General features: G+C 38.0%; 1 protein-coding gene across 1 annotated transcript in view; it reads right to left on the reverse strand.

Moving 5' to 3' along the window:
* The window catches only part of LOC117289982 (14-3-3 protein epsilon-like), a 35,745-nt gene extending 17,955 nt beyond the window's left edge, over nucleotides 1-17,790 (reverse strand). The window contains 1 exon segment of the mRNA XM_033771186.1: nucleotides 17,533-17,790. Coding sequence (XP_033627077.1) covers nucleotides 17,533-17,605 — 73 coding nt within the window. The 5' untranslated portion in view covers nucleotides 17,606-17,790.
* Between the last annotated feature and the right edge of the window lie 1,849 nt (nucleotides 17,791-19,639).

Below are 19,639 nucleotides of genomic sequence, written 5' to 3' on the forward strand. Positions count from 1 at the left end.
AAGTTTAATGTAAATCTGTGGACATTGTGTTTTGTGTTAGTTACAAAAAGTACCCAAGTCCTTTAAGATAGCCCAAGCTCAATTGCCAGAGCCAAGAATCTTGCTAAACCCGCTTGCACCCAAGCAAAATTTTCCACTACATTCATGTAAGCAACTCTAAGAAATCAGCCCCAGCACATTGGATGTCTTGCACTATCGGACGGCTGCAGCCTGCAGGGTGTTTTCTGTCCTGAACTCTGCTGAGTGGTTCGTGGCAAGTCTCAGATTGTCAGCTCGAGAGGCTAACTTAACTGGAACTAGAGGACCAAACCTCGGCACTTAGACACGGGAAACACCAGCCCATCATTCTAACACCTTGTTCTGACATCAATAATTATAATGATCAGAGAGACTTCAAGAAGATCTTCACAAGTATCATTAGAAATGTACGATGTATCCAGAAAAATCAACAGAGTTGTCTGATGTATCCAGAAAAATCAACAGAGTTGTCTGATGATGTATCCAGAAAAATCAACAAAGTTGTACAATCCAGAATTGTTTGATATTGTATAAACGTGTCGTGTTTAAAGGAATTGGGTACTTTTTTAAACACAAAACACAATGTCCACAGATTACCATTAAACTTACACAGTTTGAAGATAATGATAATACAAAGCTTCCCTTAAAATGTTAGTTGCTGAGGTGTTGTAGTTTTTGAGAAATAAGTAAAACAATGTCATGAAAATTCGTTTGTATGTAAAAGCTAAAATAATTTTTGTCCCATTCATGATCAGTGAGACGAAAATTATTTTCATGACATTGTTTTACTCATTTCTCAAAAACTACAGCTCCTCAGCAAGTAATATTTTCAGGGAAGCTTTATACTATCATTATCTTAAAACTGTGTAAGTTTAGTGTAAATCTGTAGACATTGTGTCTTTCACATAGACCCTTTAGTGCACATAAAAGAGCCCAGTGCACTTAACGTAAAGAGAAGGAGTTCGCCCCGGTGTTCCTGGTTTGATTGGCAGATAATTGCGCCACAGCTCCTTGTAAACAATTACATGGTGCTATGTAAAAGGAGTAGGTCTTCATAAGTCCCGCATCTAGCAGTTTTGTTACAGCGCCAAGAGCGTCACAGAGTGACGAATATGCGTGCTATGAAGCCACTATTATTATTATTATTATTATTATTATCAACAGGATTGTACGATGTATCCATAGTATCAACAGAATTGGTTGTGCATTATAGTCTATTGAATTGTCTTGTGAAGACAAGGCCAATTTCTCCATAGAAAAGAGGACCTCAATGCAAATGTATACGTACAGATGTAGGAACTACTTTGTAATTGTTTGTACACGTAGAACCCACTGTTGAGGCCTGTAGTGTGCGCCTACATGTACGATATAAAAATTACCCCTACCTGCCTAACCATTTCCAAATCACCGAAATCAAGTTTTGATTGATTCTGTTTGACTGAGGACGGCTCGAGTACATGTACATATGTAAACAGATGCTTTCACATACATGTAGACCCTTAGTTAAAGGCACTATAAAGGAGTAGCAGAGCTGACAATTTGTGTGATCAACCCATAAAATGAAATAACAAACCCGAAAATTTGGGCTTAGTCTGTGGTGTAAGTTGAGAAAACCCCACAATTTTCAGCATGCAAACACATGTCCTAACTTTGGTTGTAACAACCAAAATCAGCTGTAACATTTTGAAGATTTCAGATAGAGTTTTCTCAAACAATATGACTTCATTTCAGAGAGAAATATTTCACAGAAAAAAATATGTCCAAGAATGAACTTCATCATCGTCAAGCTTTCAGACTAAACTTAAACAATGATATTATCTATTCTTAGCAATTCTGAATAATTATACATGTAGTTTTTAGTTACACGTTCACACAGGTGAAGGTCAATTTACATGTAATTCTTCTTTAACAATAATGAATAATCTAATAAATGTAAAGTGCTTTTACAAGAGAGATCAAAAGCGCTGTAAAAGTAAGGGAATTTTACTATGAGGTGTTCTGAATAAGAAGTGTTTAAGATGCTTCTTACAAATAGTCAGAGATGACATTTGGTGCTTGATTGTCTCAGGGATCCCCCAGGTTTTTTCTCCCACGTTTTTGCTTTTAATGTCTCCTTTTTATGGCGTATCGCCGAAATACGCGAGTAACGGCATGCAAATCGCAGGTATTGGCCCGCTGCGCTAGCTTGTGAATGAGGAGAACCCTGTGTTTTAAATTGGTCAACAAAAGTGTTTTATTTTACAATACCATCAGCACATTTCATTATTGTTTGTGATGTTAATTTTTGCATTTTTTTTTCTACAGGTTCGCCAGGCTATCAAACTGGATAAAATGAGTAGCCCGGCTGTAAATCTGGTAGTCCCGCGTTAGCAGGCTAGTGGCAATTTTGACCCCTGGAAATATGTAAAGTCAGTTTAGACCTGGGCTTCAAATAACAGTAACACAAATTACTATGGAACACATGCAGGTTGAACAAACAAACTGAAAACGTGTTAAGTTTTGAGGCTGAGTGTTACTGTTTATACATCAACAGTAAACCATTTCATTTTCAAGGAATTGTAATTTTTTTCCAGCAGGGGAAATAACAGTGTAGCACTCGCAGGAACTCTCCCAATCAAAACAAGGATATTTTGATGCTGTATTGTCAAAGGTAGATTACAACATTTGCAGAAGTGGAAAAAAATGTATGTAGCTCCAAGTAAATTGACTGAAAATACACATTATTGAAAAGGATCCAGTGAAATAATTGCGCCAGGTATTGTTTCACTTGAAGAACAAAAAATGCACTTTTGTATCATTTTGAAACGATGGTTGGGAGAACATTATTTTCACATTTGTGTTTTTATACAACAAGATCTGTCTGACAGTTTACATGTGTAGCATTGTCACCATTTGCTCTTGTTTTTTCTAGGCAGTCATGGACTTGATATTGGTAAACAGGATGGTGGAAAAGTATTTCGTATTAAATCACACCACAAATCCAAATGTTCTCGAAAATACAGCAATGACTAATGATGTAACTTCCCTGAGGCAGGGTATATTTTTGGTAATTGTCATCAATCAGTATCCTCACTTGGTATTTTAAATCCCAAAAAATGTTTGCATCAAATAACAAACCTGGGAAAATTGGGGTTAAATGGTCATCCAAGTTGCAAGAAAAAATTAAAGAAAAAACCCAACCCGCCCGATGCTGAAGCCTAGATTCAAATTTGTGGGTGAAAAATTACCTTTTTTCTTTATTAATACTACATAACCTAAAAGGGCATCTTTTCTTACAATGTTTTATAATATCAACAGCTCTCTAGTGATCTTTACAAAGTAAGTCTTGATAGTCATTCATTTTTGGAGCAAATATATCAAAGGTACCATACATAGCCCATAAAGCTATATAATAAGACCTCTATGATATAGCCAGAAAATCTGTTTTGTTCTAGCGTACTACTTGTACAGAAAGCACGATGTGTGCGCGTGCACTTGCCTGTATTTTGACGGAATGCAATGTCAATTTGTACACACTGATGTATTTAAGAACTATCTACGTGTGCATTACGCCGCCTACCTTCGACCGAGCTCCCGAGTTCAAAGAGTCGTTTGAACGTTAGGAACTGGGAGAAGATGCCAGGGGTTGGGAAAGGTCTGCCTACGTACTACCTATATCGTCTTTGTCCTCAGGGGGATATAAGGGGGCTAGATTAACGTTATTCTTCAGACAGATTTCTTTCAACATAATCATTTATCAAGTGTACAAATTTCGATTCCATATTCAAGAATTTGTTTTACAAAACTTAAGACTTTTTTTCTGTCACAGAATTTTAAAAATAAAATTGTCATTTCTATACAAAAACTTTTTGAAAAAATACAAAATTATCAAAAATAAAAGATTATTAAAATTATATTATTTAAAACAAGTGCCTTTGAAAGGGTAAAAATGTCAGGTTACTACATGTAGCTATTTTGTTGCATTTATATCATGGGCTTTTTGGTTGGTAAGCAACAGCTAATATTTTCCCCCCAAAATTTTAAGTTTAAAAATAAAATGGCTACAGTTCATGAAAAGACAGAGTGAGAGTGAGGGGATGGAATGTGCATTAAAGACAGTGGACACTAATTGGTAATTACTCAAAATAATTATTAGCACAAAATCTTTCTTGGTAACGAGTAATGGGGAGAGGTTGATGGTATTAAACATTGTGAGAAACGGCTCCCTCTGAAGTGCCATAGTTTTCGAGAAAGAAGTAATTTTCCACGAATTTGATTTTGAGACCTCAGATTAAGAACTTGAGGTCTCGAAATCAACCATCTAAACGCACACAACTTTTGTGACAAGGGTGTTTTCTTCTTCCATTATTATCTCGCAACTTTGATGACCGATTGAGCTCAAATTTTCACAGGTTAGTTATTTTATGCATATTGTTGAGATACACCAACTGTGAAGGCTAGTCTTTGACAATCACCAAGAGTGTCCACTGCCTTTAAAGGACCAGGGGTTAAACTGGAGATACAAAAGTTAACAAAATATGCAAAAACATGGTGAGATTGTTGCCTTGACATCCAAACTCTTCTAAACCATGCATTTTGTACTGGAGTCCTAATACAACGAGTCCGAGTCCTAGACCGAGTTCATGCCCAAAGTCATTTGGGTTTAGTCCAAGTTACAAAGGTCAAGTAGAGTCCAAGGTTTTGAGTCGTTCAAGTTATAAAGGAAAAAATCGATGCCATGGCTGTATGCCAAGGTTGTAAGTTTACTTTGAATCTGCTATTATTGCTAAATTTATTCCAATAGTAAAGGTTTAAACAGTGAGTTTGATACACTTGCCTTGTACCTGTAATTTCCTATTTCATTATTCCGTACATATTTGTTTCAATGCTGGCATAAATCACAAGAATAACACAAAATGTTTAGACACAAATTGCCTGGATGCCTTCCCATAATTCTTTGCTCCTCTTGTTACAAATGGATAGATGTTTTTACTTTGTGCTTGTTTATGCCTCTGACGACGGTCAGGTCTGGATCAAAAGCTAAGGCCATCTCCCCTAACATTTGACAAATTGAAATAATAATAATGAACACAAATGGAACCTAACTCAATCAAGCTTCTTAAGTCGGCTTCAAGTCGCACATTCTCACATTTTGCTCCACACACCTGGAATGCACTCTCCACCTCAATCAGGAAATCCGACTCTCTTCAAACATTTATTTAAGAAGTGTATCAAACATTCTCTGTATCCGATCTAATGCGCTGCGTTCTTGACGTAGTGGCGCTATATAAATGCCCTATATGTAAATGGCAACATCTACATGTAGGTCTGGGGTGAAGCAGTGCAGCTCTTGTTCCCCAGCCAATAGTCGGACTGACAAACGACAGACAAACATGTTCTTACAGGATAGACAATAGATTTTTACATGTACAATGTAATAGCCTTTTTGAGATATGGCGGACACAATGCTACAACACTATAAGTTTGGGGTAAATTTGTGTGTAAAACACCCAAACCAAACTGTACACTCCTATCACGTCCGCCAATGGAACTGTACTTGTGTGGTGTTATGACATTGTGGGATGCACACCTCAATGTTTGTAACGGGAAAGATTAAAGAAAAGTGATCACAGACAGCACCTGGGGAAAGCCCACATTGATGCTCTATACTAAACATGTGTTAAAAAAAAAAAAAAAAAAAGGGCACATAAAATCATGCCATAGAACACCAGCAGACAAAAAATATTTAATAAATCCATTTGTAAAAAAATACAAGACATTATAACAGACTCTCCCCATGTGAAATTTGTTCACAACTTCTTCTCAATATCAAGAACGTGTTCGAATAAGCTGCTACGTCAGCTACGGCTAGATTTCCACATCATCATGCATTGAGGTATAGGACGTCCTTAGAAACAAACTTAGCAATGGCCGTAGCCGTCAATATGGATACGGCCTTAGTTTGCAGTCCGACTATAATGTAAGTCACCGAAAAATTTGACTTGAATCGAACTCAAGTTCGTGTCACAAGTCATAGAGCCTGACATATTTTTTACAGATGGTGTACGTGTTTCTGTTCTACAACCCATCCAGAGAAATCCACTCATTTCTTTTGTCATCCAATCTTGCGCTAGCTTGGCCTCTAATTGATTTGGGGCCGTAAGGCAAATGTAGGTCCCTGCCTCTAAATGCTGTTAATCCTAATGAACAGGCCCAGTTTAGCCTAAAGCATCGGTCAGTGAAGTATAAGGTGTACCTGGCTGACTTCAAGTCAAATCACAGCATGTGTGAAGAGCCACGCGTACAAAGTACCCCTACATGTCAACTGTGCAGTGCAGCAGAGGGACTTATCTAAAAACTACAAGTAGTACTATAATAATATTTAGCCCTCGAGAAAATCTCTGCTAGGATCGAAACTATTATTTTTGTGCATTTATACCATATGTCCCATTAGTTGGTTAACAGTTTGCAACAGGTAATACTAGTTTCTCAAAAAAAATGATTTGTTGCGCACTTGTACATTATGTATTAGGGTTGGGTCGTTTTACCAAATTAAGCGTTTAACAGAGTTGCCCTTAACTTTTTAGTGACTGGCCAACAGGACCAGTTAGCTTGTCATTTCACTAGTTCCATCATCTTCTCACTGGTCCATATTTCATAATTTATGATAATAATATACATGAAGGCAAGCTTTTTAAACTGAACTAGCCAGCCGGACCACTTGCAGTGAATTTTGACTGATCCTCAGGTGTTTCAACAGGCATGTGGCCAGCGGATGGTTAAGGGAGAATGATGCTGGAAGACGCAAGATGGATATCGGAGCTCTGTATGATGTTGTTAGAACATGGAAGTATGGCATGCGCCATTTCAGTAAGCAAATTTTTGGTTATCGCATTGAGACTGCAACTCTCATTGTCTGCACTAAACTAATGTTGCACTCAAAGGGTTGCTCAAAACTAAAATGGCGTCCCAAAGTAATTGGGTATGTATACACATGTCAATACAATTGTACAATGCATACAGCTTCATATTAAGGAAAGTGCTGAAAAAAAGCTTACAAGGAATGGCCAGTGCATCATCAACCTACATACATACACTATTCGTTAAAGCTTGCTCTGAAATGATCAAACTTGTTTTTGGATTCCTACTTCAAAGTTCAATGTGACGCCAGTAAGTACGCACAATGTACGTGTATCTCATACTATCCATACCCACCCCTTCCCTCGACCCCCACCCCACCCCAGACATTTCCACTTCATGTAAAGTGTGTTAAGTGCTCTTAAAACATAATGACCTAAACTTACCAAGTAAGTTACCTGCAATGCATCATCAATAACCAACACTGGGGGTGGGGGGGGGGGGGCAATGAATATTCCAGTTTGTTGCTGACAAAGTTCTACTACACCTGCTTTTTTGTAAAGTCACAACACATTCTGCGTTGATAAAATAAAGGTGTTACACAGGATTGGTAGAGCTGATGAATTAATAGTCGCAGTGTTCATGTTTGTGTGATCAGCCGCATACACTGTGTACAGAAACCTGTGAAAATTTGTGGTTTTGTTTAATCCGTTGTGTGAGCCAGGAGATAATATCGAAAACCATGCACCTTTTTCAGCATGTAAACACATGAACTTTGGTTGAATAAACCCAAATCAGCTGTTGTTTTGAAAAGAAAAAAGTTTTAAGAGACAGCTTTTTCGAGGACTTCATTTCAGAGGGAAATATTTCACGGAAACAAAATTGTTCCGACTGAAATTTAACAATGTTTTTTATCCTTCCAATTATCTTATATAAATGCAACTTTAAAACTATGTGTAATAATTGCACTTTGGATCAAGATTCAAGAATATGAGTTTGGTTTCACCTATGAGCAATGAGCACTGATTACTTGGTGCTTTTCACAGTCTACTCTTAAGGGACTCGAACCCATGGTTGCAACCCCCGGTATGCTCATCCAGTATGTCTATTACACAGTGTATCCATGGTTACCGCAAACCTTACTCATCATAATATTTGGAAGCTTTCTTTGATGTTTTTCCTGACTACAACCTTTTATGAGTTCCAAATGAAACTTAAGCACCTTGAGCTTTCCATTTTTCTAATTCCCGAGAGCAAACGTCCTTAATAAGTAAATCACATTGCATTGCACCTGAGGCACTCTTAATTTACACACCAGTACATGTAATATGTACTGGTGTATACATACATGATACTTAAAGACACTGGACACTATTGGTAATTGTCAAAGACCAGTCTTCTCACTTGGTGGATCTCAACAAACATGTATGCATAAAATAATAAACCCGTGAGAATTTGAGCTCAATTGGTCGTCGGAGTTGCGAGATAACTAAGAAAGAAAAAACACCCTTGTCACACAAAGTTGTGTGCTTTCAGATGCTTGATTTCGAAACCTCAAATTCTAAATTTGAGGTCTCGAAATCAGATTCGTGGAAAATTACTTCCTTCTCGAAAACTATGTCACTTCAGAGGAAGCCGTTTCTCACAATGTTTTATACTATCAACCTCTCCCCATTACTCGTTACCAAGTAAGGCTTATAATTATTTTGAGTAATTACCAATATTGTCCACTGCCTTTAATAGGTATGCACACCAACGAAATATGAAGTAAACTGTTATTGCTAACTTATTATCAAGTACTAAGCCACGAAGGAAACTGACTGGGTAAAATCGAATTAATTTGGGGTTGAACAAAGAAACACAGACTAGAGAGGGATTTGAACACGCAACCTCCCCATTAACGTGCCGGCATTCGAACAACTGTGCTATCTAGCCCTATTGTTAGCGGTCTTCCTTTCGACCCCTTGCACGCACGCCACATGCGCAACTGTCCACGCTCACCATTTTGGTGGGTAATAGGTTTACGTGTAAACGCTGCTTCGCCTAAAATGCGCACTCATGAATAATACACAGTGACTTTGCCCACCAGTATGGCACATCCAAGATTACTCTGATGATGACATCAGGTGAATTGGGTCAGTTCTGTTAATTAATATTAATAATAAAACAGTATTTATATAGTGCCTTATGCCAGGCCTCAAGGCGCTTTCCACTTAAATACAATATTTTAAAAACAACACTAAATATAGAATAGGCAGTTTAAAAACCACAAGAAGGGTGGTTGTTCCAGGATGCCAATCATAAGCCATTCAACCTGTAACTGCCATATAATTTATATAACCAGGGATCACCCAAATGTATGTATGCTACATGTACAACCTAACATTACAATGTACTTTATATAATTTACAATGTTTACGTACACCAGTATGAACAGGTATTTTATTTCCATTTCATTTTATTACCCACTCGAAGAGAAAAAAACAGAAAATGTTTAAAAGCAATTTAATCGCCGAAGCAGTAGGTACTGTAAGTTAAAGGTAAATTAAACAAAGCAGCACAAAAGTACAGAGTCCTGCCTCCTTGACAAAAATCAGAAAGTGCAATCTCAATTCAATGTAAGAGTTGATTTTGTCTTCCATTGACATACTTGAGCTGTGTACAAATCATGCCAGCATGAAGTCTAGGCTCTGTGGCGCTTCAGTAAACATCCGTCGTCAAATGTTACATCATCTGTAATAAGTACAGGTTGCTTAATTTTTCAGTTAATTTTAGGTCAGAAAATAAAATTAGCTGTTGCAAACAACTTACCAACCAAAATGGATCGATGGTATAAATGGAAAAAATAGTTCATGGCCTGAGGTTTAATTTTAGGGCATCGGGGCAACAGGGCATGAGACATTGGATAAGGTATGTGTACGTGTTTGTAACAATCATTCACTGTACATGCACACCTGCATTCCAATTACCTTACTGCCCACTGATCGTATTGACGGCATTTTAAGTAATGCTAGGATTTCCGATTCCGCTAATGCTATGCACTTTACGTTCCAAGGTAGATTTAATAAGCGGTCGCTACTAACGACAATGTTGTAATTCCTGCGGTCATGTTGGATATTCCAGGTGAATGACAAATGCTCCGACACTGGGGGGGAATTATACGGAGGAATTGTTCACTGCACGTACGTCCTGCATAGGACTGTCTAAGGTTGCCATCTTGACTATGAGTCATTTTTTTTTTTGCCAGCGCCCAGGTTCATCATTGCGATTATTGTACATGTCAGAATGCTTGTGGATTGCTAGTCCGAGACGAGCTGAACATGAGATTGAACAAGATGATTGATCATATGGGATCCCGTCCAGTAAAGTCTGAATCATTCGTGTTTCTCTTTGACCTTACGATTCAATTCATCGAGAGTCAGAATGTGGCTGCAAGCTCATTTTTGATCGATTGCAAAAATTGGCAGCGACCTGATTCTTAAACCGAGTTTGCTTGTTTTTTGAATGGTATGGACACAGGGCTCAAAATGGCCACTAGACCACAGGACAGAGGCCAGTAACTTAAGCATTTGGCAGCACTGCCAACCTTTGCATCTTGCAACCAGGGAGAAATTGTACAGCAATCAGGGTGTGGCGGTTTCAGTTTTCCGAATGACCAAATACAGTAACATTACGTCATGCGACGCCTGCGCACAGCAAGCGAAAGTAGTCAATTCTTTAGTACTGTACTGAGTCCCGGAAAACTGAACACGGCGGAAGACTGAAACCGCCACAAGGGAGCTATTTGAACTTCTTTTAAAATAACAGGCTGTGGAAGGGAAAGCTTTCCATGTAGGTAATTTTTTTAATGTTCATCAGAATATGGAAAGATTGGTTTATTTTCAGAGAATTTTCTGCACACTCAGGGAGATTTGGCACCTCTGATTTTGTCAGTAGACTCGAAACCGAACAAGCCCAGTAGTCGAGGGTTTCCCCCGTCATTACACCTACATATTGATTGTACATACAAAAGAACTTTATTGACCAAAGTTATTCTCTTTTGTGTTTATTCTTCACATCTGCTGTTGTCATTAGTTACGCTGCAATACATGGTGTGGCTGAATGGCTGGGTGAAGCTTGAGCCCTGTTAATGCTTTGATGTTACAATGTCAAGCCTTTCTATTCCCCATATAAATCTTTTCACAAGAGTCACAGGTTAAACAGCTACCTGAGCGGAACAGAAATGGTATTTTAACTTGTTTATAATGCAATTGTTCACCATTTAAATGTAATTTTGATATGTGTACACTTCTGCAACAAAGCAGCTTTACAAATTGGAGCTCCCAACTATGACGTTTTAAGAGTGATTACGTAACAGGGCTTTTCGCAAATCTCTCAGAAAAGCGCTGGATAATGGTAGTCGAAATGATTGTTTTTTACACACTTAAAATCTATTTATAATCATATGACTCGATTTCCTTATTCATTGAAAACATTTTAAATGAAATTCAGTAAAGTTCAGGACTTGACATTTTCGTTCAAGCAGGTCTTAAGGTGTGCACACAACCATTTCACCTAGCCCCTTTCACACGAGAGCAATTTAGCAAGGGTCTCCTGCTAAAATGCATCTTGTGTGAAAGGAGAACAACTTGTTCTACTGTTCAAGTTCTCTTGCAAGATCTTGTCAAACATTGTTACATTTTACAACCATGCTAAAATTGAGGAAGGGACCCCAGTTAAATTGCTATCGTGCAAATAGCACTTTAGTACTGAAAAGACTGCAGGTAAAACAAGCATGCAATTTGGTCCTTAAGGGCTGACCTCCATGTTCAAATGGTGTTGGCTTTAGTAGACTTTTCAGGCCTTTTTAAACAATTTACCTGATTTTTCAAAGTGCAAAAAGAATGGCAAAAAAAAAAGGACTAAAGTGGCAATAATAATGCATGGTAGTAAGAATTTGTTTTTTTAAATTATGATATTACAAATCTTTTAAATTTCCCCAACTGACGTTTGATCCAAGTGAAAATGAAAAAAATTAAAACAAAATGACTTTTTAATCCCTCAACAATTCCTTTATGATAAGACGGACTTGAAATTTATCGGAGGAAGCGCTGGAACAATTTAGGGTTACATTTTTCCATGATAAGAAACCGTTTAGTAAGATTTCATAACGCAGCACTCGTTAAATAATGTCTACTACATCCACACTGCGTAATCAGCAGTCTACACATCACAGAAAAAAAATTCAGAAAAAGAAATCACCAGGCTCCCTGCGTCGTTATAATATTCCCCAACCCCCATCAACGTGGCGCTGGCTCTTTATCCAAGAGTAAATTATATGCACAACGCTGACCACGCAAGGCATTTTATGTACAGTGAAACTGATAGGTAACTGTCACAGCCACATGAATAGATGTTTGTGAGTGTTTGTCTATTGGGGGGGGGGGGGGGAGGGGTGGGGTGAGTCATCCAGTGCATTATTATAAATCGTGTCATGTGACGTAGCGGAGGGAGGACTAGGTCAACTCACCTGTTTGTTGGACTGATCAATGAGTTTGTGTGAATCACCATGTTCACCTGTGATTTTTGTACGTGCATGTAGTACAAAATACTACCCCTACGTGATAATACACTACAGTTTATTGGCCCAATATATCATACAGTACAGCTGTTGAACACACAAATGTGCTTAGTACAGCTTGCTAGGAGTTACCAGCCAAAACACAATGCAATGTGCATGGTTTGTAACTGGTACCCTGCAATGCATGCTAAGCAAATAACTATGTTAAAAGTAAAGAAAATTCTTGCTATGGGTTACTTACCAGCCAAAACGTATTATGCAATGAGCATTGTTTGAAACCGGTTCCCTGCTAATCTAAAATGTATGCTCTGTAAACAATTCTGTTCAGCAATATTTCCTCAGAACAGAATTCATGAATGTAGTTCACATTAGACCTACCTACAGTTTTAGGGCCCAGTTTTTTATACAGCTGTTGAACACAAAAATACATCAAGACAATTCTTGCAATGTATGTTGTTTACATCCGGTTTCCTGCAATCTAGCTAAGCAAATAATTCTGTGCTAAGTACAGCAATTTTCTGCAATAATGGGTAACCAGCCAAAGCGCCACGTAAGGTTTATTGTTTACAACTGGTTCCCTGCTAATCTATGCTCAGCAAATAATTCCATCAAGCAATAGGATTATTCCTATCAACAAAATTCATAAAATTTTTGCCCCGCAGGAAAGGAAATAGTAAAAGTTTACGAAAATCACCTGGCAAGGTACATTTATAAATGAACATTATGTCTGCCGACAAAACAAATTTATTTCACAAATAAACAGCTGCCACCACAAGTGGGGAGAATAAATTATGTAGCGTTATGCATGACACACATGTTTGTTTCCGAGGACGATTTGTACGGAATGTAACGCCACGCTGAAATTTTATGAGCTTGTATTGATTTAATCAGAATGATGGATCATTATGCATCACTACTCGCTTGCCAGCTAGTTTTTTGTGTCTGATGATGCAATGCAGTGGTTTTGTTTTTAATGTGAAGGTAGCTCATTGTGCACAGTTGTATTGTACTTGTAGCAGAGTACAATGCATCATTGTAAGTTTTGCATGTTACATAAATATTGGGTGTTTCCAGTATCGTATAATAAGGTTTAATCAAAAAAAAATTAGAGCGTAAATGAGGTTAAGCTTTTGCATCCTGATTAATCAGGCCTTGAATGTCGTTCTTACAGCTGTACAGGGGCATAACAATTTCCCTCTGGTCTTGAGTCTTGAGTAGTGTGATCCCTTTGCAGCAAAAATTTTGCTAAACTGGGATGGGTACAGTGTGGCGTCACAGCCGTAAGGTGCAGTGCAAGTGAAGAAATAAAATAGACAAAGTGCAGACAAAAGCACAAGAAGTTGACAAAATCCAACAAAAACTTGGGTGGAGGTTAAAAAGCTTGACTAGGAGATTTAGAGGAGCCTGTCAGAACCAACCGGCAACCGGTACATGTATTGTAATGCAGACATGCAACTTTCTAATTGAGAAAAAAGAGGAAATAGCCCATCGCACTTAACTTTTCTACAGTGTTTTTTCAGTTTTCTATGGCACTGTTTTGAAAAGAAAAAAGAGAGGAAATCAGCTGATCAGCTGAAAAGTTGCATGCCTTTACATGTAAGGGGCACTACTGTGAGGAAAATGACAATTTGTATTGGAACTTTCCAAAGGGCACCACAACAAAAGCACAGAGTTTTAAAACACACTCTTACTGGTCGAATACTTGTGACATGGGGTGACTTAGTATACGAAGACTTGTGACATGGGGGTGGCTTAACATATAGTATAAAGGCCAGCTCGGTGAGCTAGCAAATAAATTGGTGGCTGTCCGCTGTGAATGGACCTCAACTTTGGCTTGGTCCATTACAACAGCGAGCAGCCTCCAGTCATTACAATGCAGTGAAGACCGTGCCCTCACACAGAGTTTGCCTAAATATCAGCATGTGATCACTTCTTTCTAAATGCTTACACTGATTCAGTAAAAGAACAAACCCCAAAACGGAAAGTTGTTTTTTTGAGGAGTGTTGAAAGATTACTAATTCTGCTTATCTCATTCCTTCTTCCTGACTGGTAAATATTTTCACGAACAGGACTCATAACACTAACTGGACTGCCATGCCTACATAGTCCATTAATTTAAACAATGAGCCAGTAACAAACAAACAACATGGGGTTGTAGCCCTACTATTTTTCTCTTAGCATGTACCAAGCCTACTAGATTTATTGACAAAATAGGGAGACCGCCAACATAGGGCTAGATAGCTCAGTTGGTTGAGTGCCTGCAAGTAAATCCCGGATGTCAATTGGTTCAAGTCCCACTCTAGTCAATTTGTCTTTGTTCAATTCACATGTACTGGGCAGGATTTGAGTCAATCATAAATATTTAAAATCAGGGATGACTTTTGCCAATTTTTATGTGAAAATTCATGAAAATGGCTTGCTGGTCCGGGTTCATCTTTAATTCTAGACCCAGAAACTCTTTAGAAGACGTTACATAATTCAGGAGGTACTTTGTGCATCGCGACTGTTTCTTGATTGGTTAGTATTTTCAAGAGCGGGAATCAAAACACTCACTGGACTGCCAAGTCCTCCAAAATCAACAGACGGATTTGGAAAGAATTTTGAGGATTGATGCAGTACGGATTTACGGGTGATTTGATAATGTTGGAAAATTGAGATCCTATACACATTTGTTGGTTGATTTTGGTTGAGGCAGCAAAGGGGAAGGTCATTCCACTTAAAAGCAGTGGACACTATTGGTAATTACTCAAAATAATTGTTAGCATAAAGCCTTACTTGGTGACTAGTAATAGGGAGAGGTTGATAGTATAAAACATTGTGAGAAACGGCTCCCTCTGAAGTGATGTAGTTTTCGAGAAAGAAGTAAGTTTCCACAAATTTGTTTTTTTAAAATACCACCAGTCATTTAGCAAAGATTTGAAACTGTTTAATTGGGCAAGTAATTCATGTACAGTTGTATTCTTCAATACTCAACAGAATTGAAAGATTTTTATCAGATTGAAAGTCAACATTTCAACAAAAACACACAAGATCCTGGCATCAGATTATCACTCGACTAGTCACACCTCAATTAATAGTCCCCACTACGACACTAGCCGCGACTAATTTTTAACTCTCAAGATGCATTGAGGCAATTTGTTGAAGTCACGGACTCTGCGGTCCAATGTAAATTTCGAGCCCTGAAACCGTGTGTGTGATTTGATGCTCCAAAAAGGAGGGTACAGTAGTACAGATTGTACAGTTGGCAAGAAGAGCTCATCAGATGAATTTACTACTGTAAACATAAATTCATCTGACCTTTAACCAAATCAAACTGATAATAACTTTGAAGAAAAGGCACAAATGTTTAGAATTGAACTTTGGTTATAAATTGTTCACTTGATGAATATAATGATAAGGTGCAGTGTACACAAACTGTAATATACACACTGTGGAGTGGATGTACATGTACACGTAGGGGTAAAATTACTATACAAAGCTTGGGTGCTTTTTTATTTTGGGATCCACTGTATAGGCCTGGGCAACTAACTACACATATTGACTGGCAATGAGGTAACTAGTGTACGTCTATTCCCCCGAGGGACTTTGAGTGTCCAGAGGGAAATAGGCACCTCTTCTGGTCACTCACAGGCCCGAGGGGAAATAGACGTACACTAGTTACCGAATTATGCCAGTCAATATGTGTTTTATAACACAGTTCGGTCTTAAATGTGAAATAAGAACAGAAATCTGGAAAAGAAAGGAAGTTTTGTAGTTGCTGTTCACGGTTCAAACTACTCAATTAGTCGCGACTACGTCACTAGTCCTGACTAGTTTTTAGTTCTCAAGATGCATTATGGCAATGTTAAAAGGATTGTGTCAATGATGTCTAACTGTGTTTTGTAAGTTAGTTATTGTTGTCCTGAATGGTCCGAAAACCTCATAGTCATACTTGTTGGAGTAACCCAACACTAACTCCTGTATAATTTCATTTTAATCAAACTATTGTTGATAAATATGAATGTGTCTGTGGTCTGTGTATTGGCAGTACTAAACTAAAACTAATGTTAGGCCCCGATAATATTTCTGGACTTAAACTTTCGTTACTTCACATTTCATTGAAAAAGGGCATTTATGACTGGGAATAAAAGAGCTAGTGACTCGGTCTTAAGCGTCCATTTAAAACCGGCATGGTCGCGGTCAGGCGATAAAGGCCCTAGCTGAAGGCGAGGGCCTTTATCAAACGGCATGACTCTGCATAAAAAAGGGTAATAAAATTGGAAAATCTATAAAACAAGTCAACTAAATTTTCAATTTCTGTCTTGGCTCCCTTTCGGCAAGTGTCAAAATGGCGTTGACGCGAAACAGTTGTGCGTAGCGCATGGTAATAGTTTGTTATTTTACATCGAGTGCTGGCCATCCTGGCGTATTGAATCATGAATGCGTTACGCGTAAAATAACACCACGCGATAAGCTACCGCATCACGCCTATGTTTAAACACTTTTTACTGTTGTTATATCATCATCCGTTTAAACACCCCCACCTGATGCCCTCTCGACCAATCAGAATGAGTAAATTGTCCCGAGTATTTATGAATTTAGAGTAAAACAAGGATTTTCTTGGCGCCACCACTTTTTCACTCATTTTTAATTTTACAAAAAGGGATATCTCATTGATGTAAATTAGAATTACTGTACTGTATTATTTCATATCGAATGAAAAAGTGGTGGCGCCATATGGAAACTTTTTTTAATAAAATAAAAAACAATTTTTCTAAAGCTTGATGATTTATAAGTTGAAATATTAAATGAAAAAATTAAACTGTCAGACCATGGTCAGAGCATCATGGAGGAAGATAATTTTCTTCCTCCGAGTCCATGGTCAGACAAAATAAATGAAATTAAATAAACAGGGAAGGAAATAGGAAAAATATTATGACAACAGAATCACGACTGTAAGAAGACAAACAAACAAACTTGCAGGTATCCTTCGACCGTATTCCTCACTCGACGTCAATGCAGACATTTAAAAAAATTATAAAAAATTCTCATGAAATAGGTGCAGTGTACAAATAGTGTAACGAAATCTTCACCAAAAATTTAAAGAAAAAAATTGGAACACTAAAATTAATGTTTACCATCGTATCTTTCAGCTTGCTCAGCCAACTTGGCTATGTAGACAAGGTCCTCACGGTTCCCGTTGTCTCCCATGATAAGTGACAACAACTATCGGCGATCTTTGCGGGGGGGAAAAGTCTTAAATATCTCCAGAAAGATTATCCACCTGCAGTCTGGGTTGAGAATCAAATCACCGATGGGTTTCCCATACAAAATACGGCTTGCGTGTGCGTATGTTTGTACGTGTACCTGTACGACCGGCCGTTGATGGGTGTGCACGCGGGTGTGTGTAGACGTCGTGTTGATACGTACATGGTGGTATGGCGCAATAACATAGACTTGATTCCAGCCGTTCGAACCGAACGGTAGACACCTAGTATGAATGACGCATGCATATTAATGTGAAACACAAGGTCTCTCAATTGGCTTTGTGTCAAAACTGGTACGCCACCTGTTCGGCAAAAACATAGTTTGCTCCACCAAAGTGTGCAGAGACAAGTTAAATATGACCAAGGGATCACTGGTTACCGCCTACTTGCAAATCGAGAATGCTAAAAATTCATTATGCAGATAAAACAGAAGATGCCAAAGTAAATTGTCAAACATTTCTTATGATATCAACATGGTTAGTAACAGGGGCAAATCACAACTTTTAACACTTTTCTTCCTTAATATAGGAACAAAAGACAAGAGCATTTGCTTTTCCTTTGGGAAACTAAAAGAGACAAACCAAATTGTTGTTGCATTGTTTTCGTAAATATCAATATAAACCACAAGAGAAACTGGGTAAATTTTGAAATGATTTTTGGGGTTGAACAAAGAATTCACTAGAGTGGGATTCGAACCAACGACCTCCAGATTAACGTGCCGACGCTCTACCAACTGAGCTATCTAGCCCTATGTTGGCAGTGTCCCTGCTTTCGTAAATGTCAGGTTTCTCAAACGGTTCTGAAAAGTGGGCAAACTATATACGCATTAATGTAATCTCACTGCCATTGTAGAGGTTTACCGATAATGAAACAATAAAAATGCACACCAAAGTGTATGCATAGCACAGGATGGGCCAATGAGAAACATTTTGACGTCTAGCCGAGTCCACTGAAGTATTTGCTTCACATGCACAACATCTTCACATGCACAACGTCTTTACCTCATTTGACTCCCAAAATGGCAGACCAAGTTGTGACGTCATCAGAGAGATAGAGGTAAAGGTGAAATTAGATCTATCCAACACTGTTTCTAAAAATGAAAAGTCGCAAACTACAGTCGTTGTCTAGAGTGCTTGAAGTTATTCTTTTATTCAGTAAAATTACCACACAAATGTAATTTCTGTTGTTATCACATCGTACATGAACAAACACATGTAGTGCACAAACACTGTACACAGTCTACAAGTGAGCAGGAATTAAATCGAATCCAATTTGAAGCCCTTCTTTTTAAACTCGCTACATGAATGCAACCCCATTATTTGCCTCACACAGACGTGACAATATCCAAAAGGCTTCTTAAGTGGCTACGGCTATGGCTGACTCATTCTAGGAATGGCTTCAACATTGCTGCTAAACTAAATTATCACAAAGTCACGTACAGCCACAGCCGCTCATTTTGGTATGAAGCCATTTACTCCAAACAATACATCCGTTTTACTAGTCTCCTTTACAGCCGTTTTGTTGTTGTTGCTGGTTCAGTCATGCATATATTTACCAAGAAAGAGCAAAGCATTTTTCTTAAAATGTCATACATGTACAAGCTACCTTTTTATAAAGACACATATACCCGTAGACTGCGGCAACCTACTTTTTTGTTAATTAACAATGACAGATATAATCAAAGATATTTAAATTAATGCAATTATTAAGGTGCAGATAAAACTATTTTAAGCACATTAAAACAAAACAGAACAAGAGTTTGAGTAAAAAAAATGCAACGTGCAGAGCCAAATTTCATAGAACTGCTTAAGCTGTAACCAAGCACAACAACATAATGGTTAGCAGAATAAGGTTACCAGCACAATATGCCATTTCACATGTACCATGTGTGACTGGTATCCTGCTAATATCTGCTTAAGAAGCTCTATAAAAGTGGGTCTTAGAAATACGGTAAACTAACTTACTCTCTATCTCTTAG

This window comes from Asterias rubens, chromosome 5, assembly GCF_902459465.1.
Source record: "Asterias rubens chromosome 5, eAstRub1.3, whole genome shotgun sequence".
NCBI lineage: Eukaryota > Metazoa > Echinodermata > Asteroidea > Forcipulatida > Asteriidae > Asterias > Asterias rubens.